Source organism: Homalodisca vitripennis, unplaced genomic scaffold (genome assembly GCF_021130785.1).
Source record: "Homalodisca vitripennis isolate AUS2020 unplaced genomic scaffold, UT_GWSS_2.1 ScUCBcl_3631;HRSCAF=9282, whole genome shotgun sequence".
In the NCBI taxonomy this organism is placed as follows: Eukaryota; Metazoa; Arthropoda; class Insecta; order Hemiptera; family Cicadellidae; genus Homalodisca; species Homalodisca vitripennis.
The window spans coordinates 22709-49817 of record NW_025779754.1 but is presented as its reverse complement, the minus strand read 5'-3'; the positions used below and the strand labels follow the sequence as shown (position 1 = coordinate 49817).

General features: G+C 32.3%; 1 protein-coding gene across 1 annotated transcript in view; it reads right to left on the bottom strand.

Moving 5' to 3' along the window:
• Nucleotides 1–922: 922 nt before the first annotated feature.
• The window catches only part of LOC124372615 (cilia- and flagella-associated protein 52-like), a gene marked incomplete at its 3' end in the record, with an annotated part of 37110 nt that continues 10923 nt past the window's right edge, over nucleotides 923–27109 (bottom strand). Inside the window, 7 exon segments of the mRNA XM_046831020.1 lie at nucleotides 923–1160; nucleotides 6279–6430; nucleotides 9270–9415; nucleotides 20348–20496; nucleotides 23980–24149; nucleotides 25502–25540; nucleotides 25542–25660. Of these exon segments, the coding sequence (XP_046686976.1) occupies nucleotides 923–1160; nucleotides 6279–6430; nucleotides 9270–9415; nucleotides 20348–20496; nucleotides 23980–24149; nucleotides 25502–25540; nucleotides 25542–25660 (1013 nt within the window).

Below are 27109 nucleotides of genomic sequence, written 5' to 3'. Positions count from 1 at the left end.
AAGTAATAGCAAGAAAATCAATAATAATGCAGACGACGAATTAGCAGAACGATAGCAGAATGATCCATACGGCCGCCGTGACCATGACGTGTTCGTAACAAACCACTTTTTACGATATTCCAGGTGACTGCCAACAACATTTCATAGATCATAAACTATTGAGTAAGAAATAAAAAGATGGAAATAGCGAATGACTATCAATGCCGAAGTCTAAATACATTTAAATGTATTTTTATTACTGTAACAGTCGGTGCTGTCAAAAGACGTTGTCGGCAGTCTAAAGAATTCCATGCGCGGCGTCAAATGATGTTGTCGGCAGTGAAAGTGTTAAAACCAATGTAAAATTATTCAGTAATGCTCAGCAAAATTCTAAGGAATGACATGCACCATCAGTGAACTCAGTGGTCTTCATATAGAAATGAAGCTTCATGCACAATTTCAAGTCTATAGGTCGGTTAGTTTTTCGAGATATTTTGCAGACAGACAGACAGACGGTAATGAAACTTTCCAGGCTCACAAGTGATAGGCTTCACTAAAGGTCAGCCAGTTAACATTTGTCTCATTCTCACAATGCTTCAAACCCGGACAAAAATAACGTACAGTACAGTCTTTATATTAAGGCAGATAGATTGAAATCCCTTTCTTGCCATGGAGATTAAAATTAACTTGATTACATGCTCTTTGTGAATCAATCATAGAATTACATCTAAAACATAAGATAACAAAAAAAACTTAATTCAAAGTATAAAACTAGTTTGTCAACTATTCCATATATTCCCTTCATCGTGAATGGGAATAAAGATTTCTGATAACTCGATCTATCTAAACTACGAGTATTCACACAAACAAACACGTTTACTACGCTACTTAGTAATTTGATTTTTCATGAAAACTATATACAGTTTAAATTTGTTTTTTCTACCTTAATAATTTGATCACTTCCTCCAGTAGCAAAGTGTTTTCCATTTGCTGTAATATCAAGTGTGTTGAGAGCTGACGATTTTGAACCTTCTACTTCTCTTATGAGAGAGCCATCAAATATTTCCCAGTAACCAATCATTCTGTTTGTTCCACAAGTGATTACTTGGCAACTACTAGGGTGGTAGCGCACACACATGAACAAAGTTGAGGAGAAGAGAATGGCCAGTCTTGAGCCACTTCTAGAACACACAAGAAAATGTGAAAACATTGTTAAAATAGTGGAATATTGGAGATGAAGCTTTAGGATGAAACACTGAGATTTTATCGAAATGACAAGTTTGGCTTGATGTGCTCAAAACATGAAGCTGGAGAAACAAAAGATAGTAATAAATACTATACAGGGATTATTTAAAATATACAATGAACTAACAAAGAAACTTCAGTTAGTTCTCCGGCTGAGTCTGAAAAAGTAGGTGGATTTGGTGACAACTGAAATATCATTAATTTATTCCTATGGGGTTTACATGTACTCAATATCTTGAAAATAGTTTGAGATACAAAAACTTGGGAAATGTTATAAGCATTCTACAACACTGTATTTCTTATCTAGCTTTATAAATAACACAGTTTGGAATTTATATAAAGTTTAAATGGCTCTCATAATGGAAGGAAATTACGTACTAAGCTAAAGGCATGAACATTAGCCAAGATATTTATAAAATTAATTTTTGTACGAAGTTTTAACACTTGGGATTTATTTGGGAAATATATGTATATATATATATATACATTAAACTGTATAAATGTATATATACAGGCGGAGCAAGTACTTTTTGTGATTCAATGTTTATTGAAATTAAATAAGGCTATCTATCAATCAATCAATCAATAAATACTTTATTCAAGTAAAAATGCACACTGTACATTGAATAGGGTCAAAATAACATTAATTAGTTTAACATAATTTATGCTTAGTAATTAACAGTTTACAATTAATTGTTCAAAGTATTATAGACTACTACTATTTTACCAATAAAGTTTATTTATCCAAACACATATATATATATATATATATATATATATATATATATATATATAAACATACATACATATACATATACATACATATACATACATACACATACACACACACACACACACACACACACACACACACACACACACACACACACACACACACACACACACACACACACACACACACACACACACATACATGTATACACACACACAAAAAAACCATTATTAAAAATATAAATCAATTATTCCTGAAAAGAACTCATCAAGTGAATATAAAAGGAAGTTTTAACAAATGTTCTTTTAATTTCCTTTTGAATTTGCCAAGATCTGGTTCTAATCTCAGATCCCTTGGCAAATTAAATAAAAATTTTGTTCCCATGAATGTAGTTTTCTTTTCAAAAAAGTTTAATGTATGTTTTTTCTACTCTTCTGTTTAATCTTGTGTTATATTTATGTTCATTGTTATTGTCTGTTGATTTGTCGTATTGTCTAACATAAAAGAACGGTTTGGAAAATATATAAGCTATAAACTGTCAGAATTCCAAGCTCTTCAAAGTATTTTTTAACTGTTTCTGTATTTTTTCAAATGTAAATATAATTCTAAGTGCCTTTTTTTTGTTGAACTAAAATTCTGTCTAAATTCTTTTTGTCGTTGCTCCATAAATATTTAATCCATAAGCCAAATGTGAATGTATTAATGAGAAATAGATCGTTTTTAGAAAAGTCAATGCTACAAACCTTAGCCATCTGACGCAATGCGTAAAGTCCAGATGACATTTTTTTAAGTATCTTATCAATATGTTGGTCCCAACTAAGATTATTATCTATTAGTAATCCAAGAAAATTTGTGCTATTCACTTGAAGCAGTTCTTCATTATAAACAGTGATATGAGGGTTTAACTTTGATCTCGCCTGTTTTTTGTGGAAAACGAAATAAAATTAGACTTTCCTGAATTTAAAAGTAAATTTTTACTTGCTAAAAATTGTTGTATCCTTGAAAGACCAACGAATGAGGATATTTCATATACTTTCCTTTGATTTGCCTGAGACAGTGATGCTGACGTCGTCAGCATACATACAGACAGAGCCACCCCCAGGCAACCAATCCAGGCAACCCCCTGACATAACAAAGAAAGAGGAGAGGACCCAGAATCGATCCCTGGGGTACTCCATATTGCATTGTTTGCAATTTTGAGCGATATGTTTTAATATATTTGTATTTGCATAAAGGATCATCAGCTACATGTTGTATTTTAAGATACGAATCAAACCAATTAAATTCTTTATTTTTTTATTTTTAATTTGCTAAGACATTTTAATAGTGTGTCATGTGAAACGCTATCGAAAAGCTCTTGTTAGATCTAAAAATATGCCAATTACTTTATCATGCTTATCCACTGACTCAATTATATTTTCAATAAAATTTATACTTGCTGTTATTGTTGATCTCCAACCCTAAAACCATATTGTTGTTCATCCAATAATTGATTCCTTTCTAAATAATTTAACAGCTGAATAAAAACTACTTTTTCGTAAATTTTTTGAAAATACAGGGAGCAATGATAACGGCCTATATGATGCAGGATCACATAGATTTCCTTTTTTAAAAAATTGGAATTACCTTAGCGATTTTTTAGCTTTTGAGGAAATATACCAGAAATCAATGAGGAGTTAATAAGGTGAGTGAGTGGTTTTAAGATTAAATAAAAGGCCTTTTTTATTATTGTTATTGGGACACTTCGTCAATTCCTCCTGCAGATGACTTGTTTTCAATGGCCATTACAATTTTTTCCAATTTAAGCTCATCAATTGGTTCAAATCTAAAAGTTAAACCATTAGGAATATTAGGAATGGGTTTCACTGTTTACCCTATTTGTGTGATTAAAATGTATGTTTGGTACTATAAGCCTGTCTACTGCATTGACGAAAAAATCATTTAAGCAGTTGCTTACTGCAATAGGGTTGGTTATTTTTTTACCACTGTCTTCAATGTTTATATTTAGTCTTCAATGCTATTGCCATTTATACAGTTTAAAATGTAAAATAAAAGTCGTTTGACAGGTATTTGGTCTTCCGATCATATGTAGTTTGCTTATTTAAAACGCATATGTGACAGATACGGCCAAATACAAAATAAATTGAATCGGAAAAAGTAAGCGCTCTGTGGTGTAATGGTAGCACATTCACCCCGGCAAGTGGGAGATCCGGGTTCGACTCCCGGCGGAGCAAGTACTTTTTGTGATTCAATGTTTGTTGAAATTATATATATATATATATATATATATATATATATATATATATATATATATATATATATATATATATAAAATAAAGACATAAAGCACTAAACAAGTCACAATTGAAAGTTATTTGTTGCTCATAGCTTGTGGAAGCGAATTTTTAAAGTGATCGTGCTTATTTATACATTAACGGATTTCATTGTAAGAAGTACCATTGGAATTGTTATAAAAATGTCAAAATACTTGGTATCTTGTAAATAGTTTATAACTGATGTAATACAGCTGATGCCTATCTAAAGATATAATATTTGCTGTGGTTGAGCTCACTTGGAATTGTAGTTCTTCAAATAGTTGGTGTCTAATAGGTTTTTATAACTATACTGGTCTTTTTGTTATGTACTTCAAAAATTTTCAATATAAACACCATTTTTTTAATATTAAATAAAATGACTAGGAATACATTCAATAACACAGGGTATTAAATTAACTTATGGAAATAAAATTATATCAAAATAAAACACATAGACTATTGAAAGATACAAATCAAAATTACACAACAGTAATATTGTGCTTAAAATTTAACAAACATAATTTAAAAATTCATTTACTTTATAGTATGTTTTTTAAAGTAACAGATCCTTAACATTATATCTGAATGCATTTGAATATATTCCTTAACATGCTGACTGTTGCAGATGTTCTTGAGTACTCGCTGTCTCTTATGAGAATAGTTTATTGAACCTTGAATGTAATTTATTGGAAACTAGTTTTAACCTAGTATTATGATTATGTAAAGAATTTTCATCACAAAGGCTAATATATACTCTTAATAGGTGTTTAAAAATTATTAGACTTGGTACAGTAAAAACTGTAGGTTCATTAAAGATAGACTTACAAGAAGTCTTCCAAGATGTAATGCCATTATGCGTAAACAATTTTCTGAATATTAAAAAGTTTATATAAAAATATGAAATTGTATTTACTTAAAAATTGTATGTCTGATAACCTCCAGAAATTCAAGCCATATTGGGGAATCAAATATAAATAGGTATTTGAAAATATACTAAGTTTAACTTTCTTGAAATAGTTTCAATGCATTTAATCCTATTTAATTGCAAACAAAGTCCTAGACCCAACAATTTAGCGCTTACCCTAATAGAAAATCTCTGATTAGCAAATTCTAAATCACTTAAAGAATGATTTATTGTTTGAGAAATACAAAATTTACCCAAGATCTTTTTAAATTTCAGTCCATTTGCTTCAAACCATTTCTTTAATTCAGTTATGGCTTCATTGATTTACCCTTTTTCACTATTTTATTAAAAAAATGTAATCATATCATATGTATAACATATTATATTGTTTGATGACTTGTGGAACCCAATGTTTAGTAATTTAGATTTAACATTATTTTTACACGTGACTGTCCTTCAAGATCATCATCCAAGATAGCTACGTTTTGCCAAATTTTGTATTATCTCTTCAAATATTTTAAAGAAAAGATTTTAAATTTACCGCACTAAGAGCTCTATAAATAATAGATAATAATTATATTTAAAGTTAAATTTCACACGAGATATTTAAAAAACTGAATACTCACCAGTAGTATACAGATCATGAAGTACCACCATGGATGACATTTTCTAATCTACAGTAAAAACTAGCAATATTATAGTTTGAGATAATATTTTAAAAATGGACATTTTCATTCTTTAAGTAACACTCATCCCAGCAGACTATATTAGAGTTTTTCAAAGTTACATCTACTTTATTTTTTTAATTTTCTTTATTAATCTACCTTGAATGTACAAATGCATTAGCCAAATAAATTTATCATCATGTCTAACATTAATCCAAACTGGCCATGATTTATGTTGGTATTTAAAATATCATCTTTAGATTTAATTAAAAATGAAGTATGATAATTATTAAATATGAGGGAACAGTTTTCTAATGTTCACAGTTCTGTTTATAAGAGCTTTTTAGGTTGGAAGAAGGTGTACCGATTTGAGTAATTTAAGTTATAAAAAGAGTAACACTACAAGTTACTAAATAGTACAGTAACACTAGTCTTACTCAATATTCCAAATGATGCATGTTCCATCAGTGCTGGCTGTCACTGCCTCTTTGTTGGTATTGCTGACGTCTATTGAAGAGACAGGACCTTTGTGTTCCTTCAGCACAAACTGGAGTGTCTGCATGGATGGTTTCACATCCCACACTCTAACCTATATAACAAATACGGTTCAAAATAAAAATTAATTTTGTGAGAAAGTGTTAAATCTTTGATAACTGGATTCTATTAAATTGTATATTTTTTATTTTATTTTTTTATTTTATTTATTTATTTTTTTCAAGGAGAGGCCGATCCCCTTTCAATCCTTATTTAGTCCATCCTCATGGGCCACTGGCCTGTGCGAGGATCTTATCAAACAGAATAAGGGAGAGAGTCGATACAGTACGAGGTTGATTGTACTGATAAAAAGTGCAACGATCACAGACAGGATTTGAACCTGCACTATCTCTCACTCAGACTCAAAGTCCAACGACTTAGACCACTCGGCCATCAGCACTCCCGAACAACTCGGGTGTTATATTATATTTTTAATTAAAATAAGAGGTTTTTCAGACATTTGATATTGTTAATGTTACAAATGTAGAACTCTACATTTCAAAGATTGGGTGTTTCTTTAAATGTTACAATTATTTTAGGTTTTCATTCTTTTTTTATTCCCTCAACGGTTTCTAATGAAATATTCCCATTCAGAGCAATGTTACAAAATTGTGCTACTGACATAATATTTCTTCTCAACGCATTTGTACTGTTTTATTCTGTTACTTGCCATACTATTATGCAAAAAGGTGGAGGAGAGTCCGTCCAGTCGGCCTTGGTAGAGGAGTCCCCCTATAACTGAGGCGCATTTTAATTTAGTCAATTGCGGGCGTGCATTGAGACAGGAGGTGGATTTTTATAACATGTTATTTTTGTATGGTGTTATTGTGCCAACATGGAGCAGACCATTGAGCAACATTGCACTATGAAGTTTAGCTTTAAACTTGGGAAATCCGTGTTTGAGGGCCTTGAACTCATTTAACAGGCTTATGGGGATGATCCCTTAAGATGTACAAGAGTTTTTGGGTGGCACAAAATGTTTAAAGGAAGGCCGGGAGCTTGTTGAAAGCAATCACCGCATCGAACGCCCGACGACCGGTCGAATCGATGCTCAGGTGGATAAGGGTGAAAACAGTTTTGGATTCTGACAGGCATTTAACCATCGCCCTTATTAGTGAGGAGACCGGCCTTTCAGTCTGAACCTTCCACACATTGTTACAGAGAATTGCAATGAGGAAAGTGTGCACGAAACTGGTACTGAAAGTTTTTTTGAAGATTAAGTAATTGTAATGATACCTGCAATAAATTTTTATTTTTGGAACCAGTCCCAATACTTATTGAACAGGCCCTGTATAAAGACAGTACTTATGTGGCCTTCTAAAAAAGTTCTATACTGGAGCTGAATTTGGTCAGTACTTTTTTAAAAATTTGAATATACACTGTGATATAAATGGACATTCTCAGAGTATAATATCATACTTCAATGTGGAGTAGAAATACATATAGTATGTCATTTTTGAATTCAAAACTTACCATATCTTGTAAAAACATTAATACATTTCAAGCAGAATTGTCTTTTTCTCAAATTTCTATACAGGATTTCTAGCTTAAATGTTCATTCAGTTCAATACACAAGAAATAAAAAGTTTCAGTTTTCTCAATGAAATTATATTCAAATAGCTAAATTAAATTAATTATTTTGAAATGTTCTAAAATTTATAAACTGTGTTCTTCATTTGCAGGCCATTGAAACTGGACCAAACATTTTCCATAATTTTATTTTTTCTAAGATTCATGTTTGATTCTTTAAGAATTACTGATGTGCCATTAACATATAAAGTTTAAATTACTGTCAATTTTTGTCATATAAACTAAAAAAACAAAATAGGACCAAAATTAGAGCCTTGTCCCCACCCTAATTCAATATGCTTTCCAATCACATTTATATTTTATGTTGTTGGTAAAAATAATAGTTTTTGTCTTCTGTTTCAAAGATAAGACCTAAACAAATAAGTTCGAGTTGTTTCCATTTATTCCACAGAATTATAGTTTTTGTAAAAAAAAATTATGTATATATATGACTAAAGGCACTAGACAAATCATAGTATACTCTAACTGTGGCCTGCAATCCACCCGGCATCTGCTACATCTATAACTGTTTAAGTTAAACTAAACATTTTGAAAAGTTTGAATGTTTGACTATGCAAGATAGGACTATAATTTATACAACATTTCTTACATATTTTGACCTGACAAATCAAATTGTAAAGTTTGATAGAATAATTTTCAGACACCCTGTTTAATGTTTTAATTACATTTGTATCAAAAATAAAAATAAATACAATCTTTCTTAACTTTTGAACAAGAATTTTCTTGAACATGTAGTTTGAACTATATTTTTGTCATCTCTATAGTAGAAAAAGTAAATATATGTCAATACATTGACAGGAATGTTAAAATTTCAATAAAATAAATGAAATATAATTAAAATTAATGGTTTACTAACATATTTGGTATTAATTAATTTACACGATTTAAAAATAAACCATAAAACCAAGATTTAAAGAAAGCTATTCTTTAAATTTTAAACTCCTAAATGAAATAAATAATATTGTTTGGATGTATCTATTTGTTCTACAGACATGTCAAATTTACTTGAAAAAATCATCTGGATAGCTTCAAATTCATCAATCAGATGGCCATAGTCCATGTATGGATAAATACACTAATGGATAGAATTTTCCAGAGGATTCACATAGTTAAGGATAAATGTAAGATAAGGCCATGTAACCCTAATATCACCTTAGCATTTTCTATTCTATTCTATTCTATACTGATCTCGGTCTCACAAAATGAAAAAAAATTCCACTGAAACTTGAAAATCAACTTCTGCCATTTGGGAATAATCTTTTTATTACTAGGTAATTAGAGATGTACAATGTAGAACTGTATACCTGTCCTTCCCCACCACCACTGATAATCTTGCAGTTGTCTGTAGTAATTGCGATGGCTGACACACCTTTATTGTGAGCACTCAGTATGGTGAAAATTAGGCGTCCTGATTGAGGAGTGAATGCTCTGATAGTCCCATCATTCCAAGCTACAACATCATTTCACTGTATAATGTGTTACTTTATGTTTCTTTTTGTCTCATTATGTGTTTTAAAATGTATTTAATTATGATTACAAGAAAATCTCTCTGTCTACTAACTTGTATATACCAAAAATACTTATAATATACGAATACTATTATACAGATAGCAAACAGATAATGTTTTGTAGTATAATGAATAAAACAAACATCAAACTGATCTTGGAAATTCCAAACAGAAGTTTACCATAAGATGAGAAATGCTGATTATCTTTGGTTCAATTATAGTAAAATAATGTAAACTACTCAACAACAAGAATTGCCTTGGTACTCACTTAACCCTCTCAGTGCCACATACAATAGTCAGGTTGTAATATCGGTTACAGGATCAGATCAATAAATCAATTAATTTTGTTGCAAATGACATATATTAATATTTTAGTTACTATTTTAAATAAATTTTTACATAGGAATTGGATAATAGGTTAATAATCTATAACAATATTGAAAACAGAGAACTATCAGCCATTTAACTTGAAACGGGGCACCTAGATATACAGCTAAATCCTAAAAGTAGCTAGTTGAAGAAATTCATCCTACCCCACTGAGCTAGGCTTTAACCAGTATATAATTAAACATGATCTAAACACCCAGCTAGCCAAAAATTCTTCAAATTACACATTTCAGTATTAGTGCAATATTTGATGAATGGATTGTTTTACACTTTAAAGCCATAACATGTCAAAGCATTGGAAAGTTTTAAATCATTATCTTAAAAATAATGTAAATTACGATTGTTATTGCATTCATATAATGTACAACCAATGGTTTGGAGAGGTACAAAAACAACATAAATATTATATTTTGTTATAGCTGGACAGTAAATTATTTTTATTTCTGATTGTTTAGTTTCTCAGAAGGAAGAAGATTAAAAAAAGGGATTAAATATATTTTTCCTCAAGTGTTGCAAACCATGTTAATTTAACAAAACCATATGAATAACAAAATATTTTTTCTATTCCACTTCCAAGACCACATTTAACAATATACAAGTAATTTTACACTTACAATACACCACGTCCTTATAACTTAACTGTAAGCAAATTTTTCCAGTACAACAAAAAATTAAATTACATCATGAAAATTTAAAAATGGGTATGTGAAATTGAAAATATTGAGGATATATTGTCAATTTAAACTGTTGAGTTGATATTATTTAAGTTTTGTTCATATGTATGGGTATCTATATGTTCATGTGTATGCTGTATGTGTGAGTATGTTTGTATGTATATTCGTGTGTATGTATGTAATTCATGTGTAAGTTGCTTTGTAAAGTACCAAATGGAATATTTATTTTAACCTGTTATAATTTGTATTTATTTGTGTTTACATGTATCATGTTAGTTACATTTTTTCATGTATTTGTTTTTGAATTATTTCATTGTTTTATCAGTTTTAATTTGTAAGCATTAATTGGTCTGTTAAGCAAGACTTTAGTAAAGAATGATAGTAAAGAATATTGGCATTAGCAGAAGGTTTTTGAAATTTATGTTATAACTCTTTAGTATTACTGTATACAGTGATAAAATATCTGACATTATTATTTTTATAAAATTGTTATAATTTTCCTTTGTGCACAACTGTCTTTATAATAATTAAAATAACTTAAATAAAACCCTTTCAGGCATTGTTTATGGGATCCATTTATTCCCATAAGATGCAATTTGGTAAATATGTTTTGTTCTCATTGTGTTTGTTACTGTTATGCATGTTGTTGTAGTGTATTGTTACATTAGTAGGAAGTGACCTACTACTATTGGACATGTCTGGGCAGCAATGCAATGTATCACGATCTATCCAGAATCACTGTTATAACTTAGTCCGTAGCACAACTACTATAGCCTTCTTCTGGAGCAGCAATACCTCACCACACATAGGAGCATGTCCCCAGAGAAGCAATCCGTAGGACAGGTGGCTGTGAAAAAGTGCATGGTACACAATTTCAAGGTATTTCTCCGTAATTACATGTTTGAGTTTCCAGAGAAGGAAAACTACCCTGGAGAGCAAATTTATGTGTAATACCACCTGTTATGTGGTAATGTTATGTGTATACCACCTCAGGCAGAATTGTAATATGTAATGGTTACACTAATGGTTGAATTATTTTGAAATACGTATATTACGACTTTTATAAATAAAAAAGAATTATTAAATTTATCTTTTTGCTTTATTTATTTATTTAACCAGTACTTTGCCCTTGCTTTACTAGCTATTGATATAAATAAATAAACGTTTGATTTACAATAATTGCTATTGAGTTTATTTGTCACATACAGGGTTTCGTGGATTATACTGCCATGGGCACATAAAACAAATTATATCCAACATAGGAAAAATTTTGGTACGTGTTAAATTTGAATTTATACAAAATAGGTTTCAATTTTGAAAAATTTGTAATTATAAATTGGGTAGTTCTTACTTGAGTTCAAATCCAGTTTTACTTTGTATGTTCCATTGACACTTATTCATCTTCCAATCATCCTTGTCGGCTTAGTGTAGGTTTAATACTGGTAGTAGTAATCTTTGCAGATCTGAGAGTTCTGGTTGTCATCCAATATTCAAGTGTTCATCATCTAGTAAATGTCTTTTCTGTTCTTGGATTCAAAAATCTAGATTCACTAATTTAATACAAATAATAAAAGTATTACTGTATTTAATAACTCAAATGTTTATTAACTTTGATGAGAAATGCTTCTTCTCAGTCTCCTATTAAGCCATCTTTCAAAAGAATAAAAATTCCATTATTGTAAAGTCACCAGCTGATCTAAATTCACTTTATAACTCCAGGTGTTGTAAACTTACTTTGCATAACAATCTCCTTGATATTAAGATTTTATTAAGAAATTATTATATATGTATATATTTTTTTTATCTGATGATTAAATTTTACAATAGTTTATGTATTTCTATCTTATATATATATATATATATATATATATATATATATATATATATATATATATATATATATGATAATTTGTTTTATGTTAATTTTAACTCTAAAATAGGTTGCTAGTTTTTCTTAAATTTAAAATCTATTAATTTATATATGTTTATTGTAAGTTATCAAAATTGCATGGGTGTATGTTCTTCTTCTTGTATGGATTCCTGTGTATGTGTGTACTGTATGTGGTATGTGGTATTTATATATATTAGGAAATATATAAATATATTTCCTAAACATATCTTTGTTTGTTAATAAGTTGTTTGTTGTTTGTAAGTTAAACATATGTTTGTTAATCTTTTATAAACAAACATAAAATAATATGAACTATTCACTTTTCAAAACAAAACTGTAACAGTGTTATGGATACGATATGTTATGGATAGTTTTATATATATATATATATATATATATATATATATATATATATATATATATATATATATAGTTTTAAACAGTCTCAAACAAGTCTTGGAAATCAATCAGAAATCAATAATCTTTATTCTTGGACTTAGAGAACAGAATTTGCGTCATACAGTTATACATGATGTGAATCAAGGACTTTAATTTCTTTGTTCATGTGGTTAGGTGTTCCTCCAGGTGACAAACTCTTCTAAGGTGTAGAAGGAGTGTTCTAGCAACCATTTGGTGAGATGTTTCTTGAAGTTTTTCTCTTGGTGGATCCTTTTTAACTGCTCAGGCAAGAGATTGAACAGCCTTACTCCTGCATAGCACGGCTTCTTCTCATAGAGAGTCAGGTGGTGAATTGGCATGGCAAAGTTTGTGGTGTTCCTGGTGTTGTATTGGTGATTATCTCCTAGTTTCTGATGAAATTTCTCTGTGGCATGTTTGACCACTTCTAGGATGTAGAGTGATACTACAGTAAGGATTTTTAGTTCTTCAAAGGCGCCCCGACAAGTGTCATATGGGTTAAGACCTAATAATGTTCTTACTGCTTTCTTTTGTAGTACCAATATTCTTTGGACGTTTCTGGCAGAGGAGTTTCCCCACACTATCAGCCCATACCTAATATGCGACTCAAATAGCGAGTAATATGCTATTTTAGCTGTTTCTAGATCACTAGAGCTCTTTATTCTTTTGAGTGCATATAGGCTGGTGTTTAACTTTCCGCAAAGCTGGTCTACGTGTGATGTCCAGGTGAGTCTATTGTCTATTGTAACGCCAAGATATTTTGCTTCGCTTTTAAGTTCGAGATCTGGAAGCCCAGGTAGCTCTGCAGTTCTATTTCCAAAGTTTAGTTGTTGAGTTTTGTTCTCATTCAGGATCAGGTAATTTTGATGACAGTACTGCTTGGCCATGTTGAATGTTACGAAGGATGAGATTTCCAGTCTGTTTGTCTGTTTTTCAGTAACCAGGAGTGCCGTGTCATCTGCGTACATTATTGTTTGGCCATATTCATGCAGATATTTTGGCAGGTCGTTTGTAAACAGGATAAAAAGAATTGGTCCCATTACCGAGCCCTGAGGAACACCTCTTGTGATTGGGAGTGAAGAAGATCTTGCTATGCTGGCGGTGTTTTTCATAGTGTACATTAGTTCAACTATCTGTGTTCTGTCGGTCAGATAGCTTGAGAACCACTTTGCAGCATTACCTTTTATTCCCATTGTCTTCATTTTATTCAGTAAGAGGGAGTGGTCTAATGTGTCAAAAGCTTTGCTATAATCCAAGAGGAAACCAGTGACCGATGCCCCTTCCTCTAATTGGTCGATGATATGCTCAACTAGGTTTGTAAGGGCTGTGTTTGTTGATCTCCCTTTTAGAAAACCGTGTTGTTGAGTGCAGAGGATGTTGTTATTGATCAAATGACTCATGAGTCGGACAAGCATTGCCTTTTCAATTACCTTGGATATAGTTGATAGAATAGATATTGGTCTATAGTTTCCTACTAATGTAGTGTCCCCTTTTTTGAATTTTGGAATTACCTTAGATTTTTTCAGGGCATTTGGAAAAACGCCCTCCTTGAAAGATAGGTTAACTATGTATGTTAGAGGGATGATAATCTCCTCTTTGCAATGTTTTAGTAACTTTGAGGAGATCTCATCTAATCCTGATGATGGCTTCGCCTTAAGGTCAGAGATAATTTTTGATATTTCTGACACTGTGGTTGGATTTAGTATCAGTGCTGGTGTATTTGCGAGTACAGGTGGTTCTTTTTCCAGGTTAGGCATTTGGTGGTTACTAATGGCTTTTTCTGCAGCTGTGCTAAAGTGATTGTTAAGATGCTCGGCCACCAGGAGTGGATCTTTAATCAACCTGTTATCAACTGTCAATTCAATCGGTTTTGTAGACTCACTGTTCTTGCATCTCTCATAATTGATTATACTCCAGACGGCTTTTTTTTGTTTTCTGCATTCTGAATGAAGTTAGATGTGGCTTCCTTTCTTGAGTGCTTCAGTCTAAGGTCATATTCTTTCTTTGCTTGTGCTGTAATTTCCTTGTCTGCCAGTACACCACTTCTCACTTCATTTTCCAGAGCCTGGAGGTAGATATATTTAAGTCTGCTTGCTTCTTGATCAGGTGTCTTGTGGTAAGATCGTCTTCTGGGTCTAAATTTCATCAAGGGACATGCGACATTGAGTGCCCAGTTAAGTGTGTCATTAAAATTGTTGTATGATTCGTCAACATCTAAGACATTCAATACATTCTGCCATAATTCATCCTTTAAGACTAGTTTTAGATGGTTAAGATTTGTTTGAGAGAAAAGTCTTTTTGTTGAATTGGGGAGAACTTTATTTTGTGTTTGCATATTTATATGGCAGGCCTGGGCAGTGTGATCCGATAGGCCAGTGGTTATGACTTCTGATTGGATGTCTTTATTGTTCATGTTTGTACATATGAAGTCAATGGAAGTTGAAGTGTTATAGGTTACTCTGGTTGGAGGCAGACTTAGCCTTCGGATGTTGTGACTAGCTAGCATGTTTCTTAATTCTATTTTTCCTATATTTTCAGACAAGTCATCTATGTTTATATCTCCCATGACCACAACAGGACATTTCCATGTAGGTATCTTGTCGAGTGTCTCAGACAGGGTGTCAAGGGCTATGTCAAGATTACTGTTTGGCGGTCTGTACACTCCCAAAAGGAAGAAATGAGTTTTTCCGAGGTTGATGCGCACCATGCAGATTTCACAAACCTTTTCAATTGTTTTGTCAGAAATGTCTAGATTTTCAACTGTATTTCCCAGATTGTCATTAACATAAATTGCCACACCCCCTTTTCTACTAACTTCTCTTGAGAAACCCGCTTTCAGTGTGTAGCCATTAATCCTGGTGCTGGTCAGCTCTTCACTTCTAAGACCATGTTCTGTTAAGACAACTAGACTGGGCTTTTTGGTTTCAAGAAGGTCATTCAGTCTGTTAGTTTTCCTTTGGAGATGGTTTATGTTTTGGTGCAGGATTTTTAACTTTCTGTGAAAGTTGGATTCTTTTGGTTGTGCAGTAGAGAATTTATGAATATCTTTGTTTTGTAGTATTTTAGTTTGCTTGTGCTCCTGGGTGGTTGATCTAAAAAAGTCTGAGGCGATTTGTTTCTATTGGAGTCCTCAAAAAGCTTGTCATCGGTATCTTTGTGATTATTGCCTCCTTTTCTCGTATGAATTTTAATCTGTTCAAAATTTTTCTCAAAGAATTTTTCATACGTTTCTCCCTCTTCAAGTTTCTGTGCTGTGACTGGTGGCTTAGCTGGTAATAATAATAAATAATAATAATAAATTTCTTTATTGCCGTAATAACAATTTTTACAACATTGCATGGCACGCGTCAAGTCATGTAGATATTTAAATAAAATAATATTGTAGTGTTTACAAAGTTATATGTAAAACTAAGCAAATTAAAGAAAGCACTTAAAATTTTAATTCTCAAATAAAACAAAACTTAAATAGAGAGAACATTATGGCTTATCATGTAGGCCTAAAGCCTGGCACCCCCCACTCAACGGTTGTACCAACTAACCTCCCCGGTCCACGAACTCGCCGACGGAGTAAAAGGCCCCTTGCACCAATAGGTTCCTTAGCTTCCTCTTAAACAGTGGTTGCCCATTTTCAGCCTGTAGGTCAAGAGGCAACTTGTTGATAAGTTTGGGCCCCGACCTCAGATGGCAGGGCTTCGAAAGCCCGGAGCCTGTGCTGCGCTGGTCTTAATGCATCCCTCCCTCTAGTGTTGTAGTCATGGATGTCTCTGCCCCGCGTCACTTCACATTTGGTCCTACCGCTATGCCTTCTTGTGTAAGACGAGACGATTTCTTCAGCAGTTCTGGTGGTGAGTAGCTGTCAGGTTGGTATATCTGAGCCTCGACCAGGATTTGGTCATTGTCGTTATTAGATATAGAGTTTACTTGTGGTGTTTGGTATATATGATTTGCTGTATCCGCTCCAGGTAGATTCTTATGGATGATATCTTCTTGGAGTGTGTCTTATGCCCGCGTGTGTCATATCCATAACACTTTTTTATTTATAAAAGTCATAATATGTGTAATTCAAAATAATTCAACCATTAGTGTAACCATTACATATTACAATTCTGCCTGAGTTGGTATAGTAGTTGTGCTACGGACTAAGTTATAACAGTGATTCTGGATAGATCGTGATACATTGCATTGCTGCCCAGACATGTCCAATAGTAGTAGGTCACTTCCTATTTCTCAGGAGCAACTTAAACAATAAGAGCTGTCAAATAGGGGTTACAAATAAGAACTCTTTGTCCAAATTAGTATGGGATGATGACTTAGTGAATTTTTAAAATTTAATCAACCCACTGTATTATTTGTGTCCATGCCATTACACGATACCCCTATCGAGTATTTCGATTTATATATAACGATAAGTCATTTCTCAAGTCTATTATAAATGACATTAATGCTAATGCTGAAGAAGTGTTTACACACCACAATAATTCCTGTATATACTGTAACATTACCTAAATTTAAACCATTGTAGGACTTCTATTTCTCATGGGAATGGTAAAATACCAAGCATCCAACACTATTAAATTATTCCAAATGTGTTTGGCTTAATTAGTATCACAATATAAGGTTCTAATTATTTTTATTTGTTTACATTTTATTTAAATTGTGCCTTATATTTTAAACATAAAGCTCATTGAACGGCAATTGGCATTACCCGTATATTATAATATCATTTATAAAATATGCTAATGATACAAAATGGCATTGTTATTACTATTATTTTATAAAAATTCTTTAAATATACAACAGGGCATTAATCATATTTATTCAGCAGCGCACTTATTAATTTGTTTTAAGAAATAGTGAGTCTAAAACCAAATATAAAGATAAAAATCATGGTAAAAGTCATAATTGAAGTCTAGTATAATATAAATAATAATAATAAAATCAATATTATGCTGTTTCTTATAAATTGAATAAAGAAGTTAAAATTAACTAAGACCATTTTTCCCTTTCAATGATAGGAGAAAGACCTTTAGTGACCAAAGCATCTCTAAATTGATATTGTAGGCAACGAGCAAAATACGAAATAAACAAAGTAGTAGTACCGTATTCAAACAGGATATACAGTGTGTCCACAAGTCATGTCACACTTTTAATTGATTATAGCTACTCTATTATTGATCTCAGATCTATGAAACAGAAAGAAATTAAAACTGTTGTTTATAAAGTTTTGTTTTAATTAGCTGAGTTACCCACCGTTCTTATCTGTGGTTAACATTTTTTTTAAACAGCCAGAATGCAAGTTTGTAGAGGAAAGTTCATTATATTTTGTAGATAGCAAAGTTGTAAACTGTGGTTTCAGTGCAGTGTGAGTATCATTGAGTGTTTCATGAAAATCACTCTGAAAGACACAGCATTTAATATTCATCTTTCATAGAGTTATCATCTTATGACTCTTGAGACTATTTGGAAATAACTTTGTGGAATAAGATGTTTGAGGAAACAGGCAGTTTATTGGGCAAAATGCGGACAGGTAGGCTATAAACAGGAGATCAAACCGTCGAAAACATGCAAATCCGTTTTGTAAGATGTCTAAGCGGCAACATGAATGTGAGTTGAATGTTCTTAAGTATACAATTCACAAGGTTTGAAGAAAAGACTTAAATTTAATAGTTAAAAACATCAACTATTGCATACTTTGAAGCCAAGCCACATGACAAATTAGAGGTACGACTTTTGCTGTTATTATTCTGTACAAAAATGGACTGGATCAACATTTTATAAATTGAATTATTTTTAGCATTGAGGCTACCTTTCACTTGTCTGGAAATGTGCATCGTCATGTATATTGAACACTTAAAGCAACAAATCAGAGCTGCAATTGAATCAGTTACCTCAGAAGTCCTGACCAAAATATGGGAGAGCAAAGTTTGCTTGGACGTCTACAGGGTAATTCATGATGCTCATGTTGAGCTCAGATAAACTGATGTAAAACTGTTTAAAGAATTCAATATGTTAATTTCATTCTTGTGATGTGTATACTTTTGTAAATAAGGTTATTTAAAAGTGTGACATGACTTTATGAACACTGTGTTGTAGAGGTTAATCATATGATTGTTTTCAGTAACTTATTAATATATTTGATGAATTTAATTTGTTGGATTGGTTGGTTTTATAAAAAGTTTGAATATTTTAGATTAACCTTCAATTCTTTGTTTAAAGGTTATTTTTTGACGATGGAAGGATTGTGAAGGAAACAGGATTTTTCCGGACATTTGCCATCGTTCAGTGAAACAAGAAAACAGTAACACTACGTTTCGAGATCTGCAATCTGATCTCTTCTTCAGGTAAAGAACTAACCTAATACATAATTACAAACTAGGTTAAACTAAACAAATCTTACTAAAGCGTTGTGGCACGCCTAAGTCAGGAATCACAACGTACATGTTGTGATTCCTGACTTAGGCGTGCCACAACGCTTTAGTAAGATTTGTTTAGTTTAACCTAGTTTGTAATTATGTATTAGGTTAGTTCTTTACCTGAAGAAGAGATCAGATTGCAGATCTCGAAACGTAGTGTTACTGTTTTCTTGTTTCACTGAACGATGGCAAATGTCCGGAAAAATCCTGTAACCTTCAATGTTATCTTCATGGCTACGTAAGGGGCCTTTTTCACTGTGTTTTGTTGACTGGGATTTATTAATAGTCTAGTTGATATTATTGACAAAAATTTTAATTGTGTTAACAATTTTTTATAAAGTTTGAATAGGTTAACTTAGATGATAGTTTAAATATAAATTTACCTTATTGTCAGTTATTCATAATTTACTTAAGTACTCCAAGTAAAGTACCTGATAATTAGTCAATTATGCTACAGCCACACAAGCATTTTTCATGTAGATCTTATGCATGAAAACACACACAAATTATGAGCAGTACTGAATGTAATTTACTATAAATAAACATTCAGTAATAATTCTAATGGTGTGTTTTCCAAATCACATGTAAGAGAAATATGGTGGTCTATTTTTGCTGCTTGTTTTCACTCGAGCCCACTGACTGTATGTGTGAAGAAACACGTAGTGTTTATAAGAGCTAGGAAGAAATATTGATGCTAGTATTTTTTTGTTATTGTTGACCATCACAAAGGACGTATTTGATAACTTTATTATTATTTATGTTGAGGACAACTAATAAAACATGTTTATATCAGAATGGATTAGCAGATGTTGTTTAACACATTATTACATTGAAACAAATTGTTTTCAAAATAAAAACATTTATCATCCACTACTTATTTTAAAATACTCAATTTGCATTGAATTCTTAAAATTGAATTTAAATCATCCGACTAATATTAAAGTTATTGATATGTAACCTCCAGTAAAGTTTTGAATCTATCAGAAGTGCACTACTCACCACACACGTTACGTGAGTTTATCAACAAAACCAAACACTACAGATTACAGGAAACTACGACCACTCAAGTTAAGAAAGAAGTACTGTACTAACAAGTAATGATTGCTTTTCCATCATGTGTAAATATCACTCCAGAACAGGTAAAGTTAGGAACAGAAATGCGCAACAGCTCTTGAGAAGTTTGTACACTCCATACACGAACATCATCTTTGCTTGCAGTTGCAAACACATCAGAGTATTGACTGAAATAGTAAAATAACTTAAATTAAGAACCATCTGAGTAGCGGTTACTGGAAATGTATTTTTTACATTATCGTTTTTTAATTAATATTCATACATTAAAAAATTAAATAATAAAGTCATAATTGGATGATTCAAACCTTTTTCCCAGCCCCTTGCCATCTCTATAATAGTAGTCTGCATAATTCAAAATCTTGGATATTTAAAAAATTTGTATTGGTCCCTTGCTTGAGCTTTGAATTATCCAAGTTCCACTTTATTATAAAAACCTCGAGAAATGACAGGCCTAGATATGTAGTCATGATAGATGTGACTCAATGACATGGATTTTAATACTTTCAGACACTGTAAAGAACAAGAATTTGCAATATAATAACTTTAAAGACAGACCATCAACAAAATAAAAAAGAGCACATCGGGAAGGAGAAAGGTAGAAATTACACCAAACAATTTTAAAGAACTGCAGAAGATTTGGGCTTATACTTTGATCAAAATATGCCATAAAGAATTATGCAATCCCTTGCATTTTCAAATATTTTGTACATTTAGCAAAAAATAGATGGATTTTGACTACAAAACATATTGCATAAGAAGCTTATGATATCATGTCCATAACAATCTTCAGTATGCCCAAATTAGCAAAATTTATGTACAAGTCAATAAAATAAGAAATTGTTCATACATAATCTTCAAGATTAGAATACATTGTTAGGTCACTAGTAACAATGAAGATATAATTTTCCAAGATTTATATGGAAATAAGACTTTTTTTTTTTTTTTTTTTTTTTTTTTTTTGAGTGTCTTTTTACACTCAAATCCTTTCTCTTGAGCCTTACTAGTTATTCTAGACTTCTACTTATGTAGACCCTGAGCCCTACATTATTCTGAGAGCCATCTTATAATTTCAGTAAATGCTGCAGGTTGACACTTGAAGATTCCCCCAAACAACTGTTCCATATTGTAGGTGATTTTGGAAAGAGCATGATCTCCTACTTTTGTAGCTTCTAGTGAACTGACTGCTGAGTTTCTCTTTGTGGTAAATATTGCAGAGCTTAGTTTATTTGGATAGATTGTCAACATGACTGTCCCATGATGCCACATTGTCACACATTACCCCTAGGTGTAACATGCAAGACTTTCTGTTTAGCAATTTTTAAGCATGGCATAGTTACTTCTGAAGCTTAATGTGTTGTTTCCGTTCACTGTTTATAATGTCCCATAATGCTTTACTCTTGTTACTAGCCTGAGCGATGTGTTCTGTGCTTGTTTCATGTCTAAGTTTTAAGTCATACGTTTCCTTTTTCATAGCATCTTTAGCTTTGTCTTCCAAGTTTGTTATCAATCTATACTTTTCCTGTGCTTTAAGAAATTCTTCTTTCAGAATCTTTGCAGCTTCATTGTATGCAGTCTTTCTGTGCATTATTAGGGTAATCTATGACTTTCTGTCTAAATCCCCCGAGACAGTATTGCTAAAGTTATTATATGCTTCATCGACATTGTCAGTGTTCAAGACATTTTCAGCAACTAAGAGAAGTTTTTATTCTGAAAGATTTCTTTTATATGAATGCCTGTTTTGTAAATGATTTGACTGACCATCTCTGGGGTAGCTCTATGGCAAAACATTTCCTGTATCATCTGATAGTCCAGTATGTGTGAAACATCTACAACCACTTTGTTGGTCTCCAAGTTTGTGCAGACTGTGGATTGCTACAAGAATTTTGCATGAGTGCCTCAGGATGTGGTTTCACAGGCCTGACTTGTAACGAAAGAGCAGGTAGACAGAGCTGAGCAGTTCTGACTACCAATAACAAACTCCGAACATCTGTTCGTCATTCTTACAGGCTCATGAATTTTGTGGGTAGGCAAGGGACTAGGGGAGGGATGGGCAGATGGGTGAAGCCGTGGTTGCAACTCTGATGACATATATATGAACCATGTACACTGGCTGTTCGAAACTGTCCCGTAGGGTTGATATGTCTTCTCAGAAGGTTTCATAAGCAAGGGCATGACAAACAAATAAACTGCTTGACTCACTTTCGCGCTTATACAATATTAATCTTAACTAATAAGTAAGGATTAACACTTTAACTATCAAGTGACTCAGTGACAGATGTTGAATAACACATCACATATTATTGATACTGTAACCTTTGATATCAAATATGTTGTTATTAATGTTTTTAATTACATACAAATATGACAAAAAATTAATACTAGATAATCTTTTTAGTTATATAATTATGGTTGATACAACTTATTGTATATTTTTATCTAGATTGTGGTATAACTGTATCAGGATTTACTTAGCCGATTAATACTCATTAAATTGTTTGAAAAGTGTCTGGTATTGTTGTTACAAATTAATATTAAGCTTAGTAATAAGTTTTATAATAATTACAGCCCTACAAATGAATAATTAATCATAGAATTATAATTTACAACTATGGAAAACATAATACTAAAAAATATGGGTTCAACAAAATCTTAACAAGTGTTTTATTTAATATTATGTATCGATATTTATTGTTTGTATTTTTATATAGATTATGGTTAGTGTTTAAGATTTACTTAACCGATTAATAGTAATGAAATTGTTTGAAAAGTGTCTGGTATTATTTTTATAAATTAATATTAAGCTTAATAGTTGTGAATTATTTATTATTTATAAAGATGAATTAAATTTCAAAAATAGGCTTGATCTAATAATACACTTGATTTAGATTTTGTCAAAAGAACATTCTTCTGCATGATCAATCTCTCACTGATTCTACCAGTTTTTCCAGAGTACATCACTTTTTCCAAGTATTAAACCACATCTGAGAATGAATTTGGCAGCAAACGAGGTACACTGTTCTCAAATTTTTATCTGGAATACAATTTGTGAGACGTTTTAATAAGAAATTACTTTTTATAAATTATTAAAAATGAAATGTGACAAGACGCTGTCTTCTCCAGATCCAATTCAGGTTTGCCCAAATATCCCTTCTTATAGTCTCAGATTACAGGATATTGTTACCTAATCCATTAACAAATGACGTGTAACTTCCAGAAAACAGTCAACGCATCAATCAGTGATGACAACAATCCAGCTATCGGTATCCCCTGCCGCTGATCTTTTCTGTGGTTGGATGGCTATGAAGGCATTGCGGTGAAATAAGCGCATAGAGAACTAACAAACAGGTTTGTTATGAATCACTGCTAATTTTATTTAGTGTTTCCAGTGGAGTTCAACTGCAACATGTAGGTTCTTGTCTGCCAGATATAACAATATACTCATTATCCAATGCTGCTATTTATGCAGTACCTTAAATAATTTCTAAAATAAATACTTGATTTTATTAATTTCTTCACAACATGTCCTATTATTCTATTCTTTTGCTTAACTGTGGCAAAAGATAGAAAAAAATAACTTCAAAGCATTTACACAATAGGGAGTTAGATAAAAAAAAGGTGCAGACTTGACGGAATCAACAAATTAAACTTACCTAGGAAATGCGATGTCGTAAATTGTAGAGGTGTGACATGTGGCCATTAGTTTGACAGAAAATGTTTTCATGTTAATAACATAAAGTTCACATTGAATTGTTCCAATTAGAAGTTCATCTCCTAGTTTTTGAGCTGATGTAACTGTTGAGCCCACATGAACGGATCTAATCTAAAACAACATTAAACACTGAAGTTACAATAAGAGGTATACCATAAATTAAAATAACTATTGTAGAAAAATGAATTTTAATTAAATGCTCCTTACTCTATGGAAACATAAAAGAGAGTACAAAATACTATTTTTATTGTAAAGGGAATTTAATTCTTTAATCATTGGTATATAGATATGCTAGTTTTATGACAAAAATAATGTTACAGAAAAATTATTACACAACAACGAAATATCATTGCAAAACAGTTTTCAGAAAAAGTATACTCAACGCTATTACGTTGTGAAACAGTTTATGGAAAAAAGGTGCACCACGATATATTACTTCAAAACATCCAAAGGATTAAATAAATCTTTGGGAAACAAATTATGATACCCTTTGAATCTATAATAAACAAGAATATGAATATTATGATATAGACTTCAATCAACTGATTGTTTTAAAAGCAAGGGGAAGGTATTGATATGTTCACCAACGGGCTGTGTACGAGACAAAATTCTTATTCAACATTTGGCCTTGAACATTAAACAATCCCAACGCTCTACAGGTTGTCTAGTTAGTACAGGTAGCAGAGTACGCCACACTATGTGTCATGTAACAGGCATCTAAAATCTACATGGACAGTTAGGTTACATGTTTTACTGTCACAGGTTAAAATGTCAATGATTGAACTCAATTTGTTTCCAAATTTATTTATTCTACGATTTTCTCATTGCCACCATAGTTGGTTACCCACAAGCCCGATGTAAAAATCTTCACTAACGCTCAGCCAAATCCCATGGAGTGACATGCACATCGTTGAACTTGATGTTTCCTATATTGAAATAAAGAAGCTTCATGCAAAATATCAAGTCTGCAGATTTGTTTGGTTTTAAGATATTGTGCGGACAGACAGAAAGAAAGAAAAATAAAATTTGACCAGCTACTCAAGTAATAGGCTATACTAATGCTCAGTTAATTACTATTTATGATCATCTAATATAATTTTGAGGAATGGCATATTAATACTTCTTGACTTTGTCAATCATTTGCATATAGTCATTGACCTGTTTAATATATGCCAGGTTGTAACCAAATCCAGAATGCCACAACCTAAACATAATTTTATTTTTTAACCCAGGACTATACCTCCTTTGCAGAGTTAACTGTATTGTAAATATGATATTAGTTGTTACTATATTATAGTGTGTAAATTAGACATCAGAAGTGCAACCTTTTTGTTTCTGCAGTTTGGCAACATTGCACACATCAAATTGAATATCCCTCTCTCTCTGTTGACAAGTGCCCGGTGATCAGAATTTTGGTAGAGTTTAGTAAATTTGGTACTCATGTATTTGCCAATGATAGTTACCATAATCAACATTGGAAGAGATGGATTGATCAATTTTCCATGTCCTTTTTTGTATCAGACTGTCAGGACTAACATCTCGCTCCCTGACCATGTCCACAGTCCCATCTCCAGCTCCAACTATGATACTGTCATCATCTAGAAGCAAAATTGCCCCAACACCTACAAAACATTAATTATATAAATATTATTTTTAACACAGACAAAAAAAATTAACATTAATACTCAATAAAAATATATAAATTATGGGTAATTTGCTAAGTTTTATAAATATATAATTTATTTCCAGCTATGGAAAACAATAAAAGGCAAATTTACAAATTGGAAACTTATTGGTCATAAATCCAGTAGAATGTAAGTACAATAATAAATAGAAAGATCCAAAATAACAGTGGTCCGACAAGAACTGAGTGAGGAAGAAGCCCACCTCGCCATGCTGTCTCTCGATCCATTCTGTGATGTTAGTGATAAACATCATATGATGTTAGCGATAAACGTCGTTGTGATGTTAGCGATTTTCGTCCAATTTTCACAGGATTGAGCATCCCAGTGAACTTGCCATCTCTACATGCTCACAACTTTTGCAAACTCGCTCTGCTTCCTCAAATCCGAGCTCTTCCTTGCTGTCAAAAACATACTTACGTTCTTGCGCCTATAAATTGATAGGCATTACACTAGCGATAACCTATAGATCATCCTGTATGAACTAACGACCCTCAAGTAGCTTTTCTCTGAACAGATGCCATTATTTTTCGATACTTTCCTTTCTTTACAGTATCACCAAACCTCACATCCACAGATTAAAAGAGACGGTAATCAAAATCGAGTCGCCTTCACCCTATGTTCGGACCCCTGATATGTGTGCTCAACGCTACTGTTACCTTGGTAGCTTTTTCTGATAAGTACCAAACATGCTCCCAAAATAAGAGCTTGGTATACAGGTACACACAGGGTTCTTCACTGCAGGCTTTGTATATATTTTATCGCTTGAAATTGACATTTTTGGTGTATACCGCTCCCCAAGTGGTAATTGTAGAGATTTTACACGCCTAACTGCAGAATTCTTTCAGAGATTTGTACTCTTCAATAAAACCAACACTGTTATCACTGGTGATATAAATATTGATTGGTTGGCTGGTTCAAGTGCGCGAGATGAGATGCAGGACCTTCTTGCCTCCTCTAACTTAAGACAGCTAGTTACAACTCCCCAACTCGAGTGGATCCTATTGCTTGTCGCCAATCATTGCTGGACTGGGTCATGACTGACATAGTCGACGAAGATGTAAGTGTTGATGTCTTGGGTACTGGGTTATCTGACCATTTCGCTCAGCTAGTCCTCCATATCCATGAACCTCCTGAAGGAGCCCGCACCGGTTCCCGTGTATTAGGCGCTGTCTAACATCCAGTAACTTGACTACTCTGAACTTCATACTAAGTCAGGAGACTTGGGACGCTATCGATGTTACCGAGCCAGTAGATGAGCAGTTTAATTCTTTCATAAGTATTATTAATTATGCTCTTGATTTTGCTTTGCCCTAAGAAACAAATACGCAATAGGTCGAAGAAACCAGGATAAAGGATGGGTAACAACAGGTATTAAAGTGTCAAGTC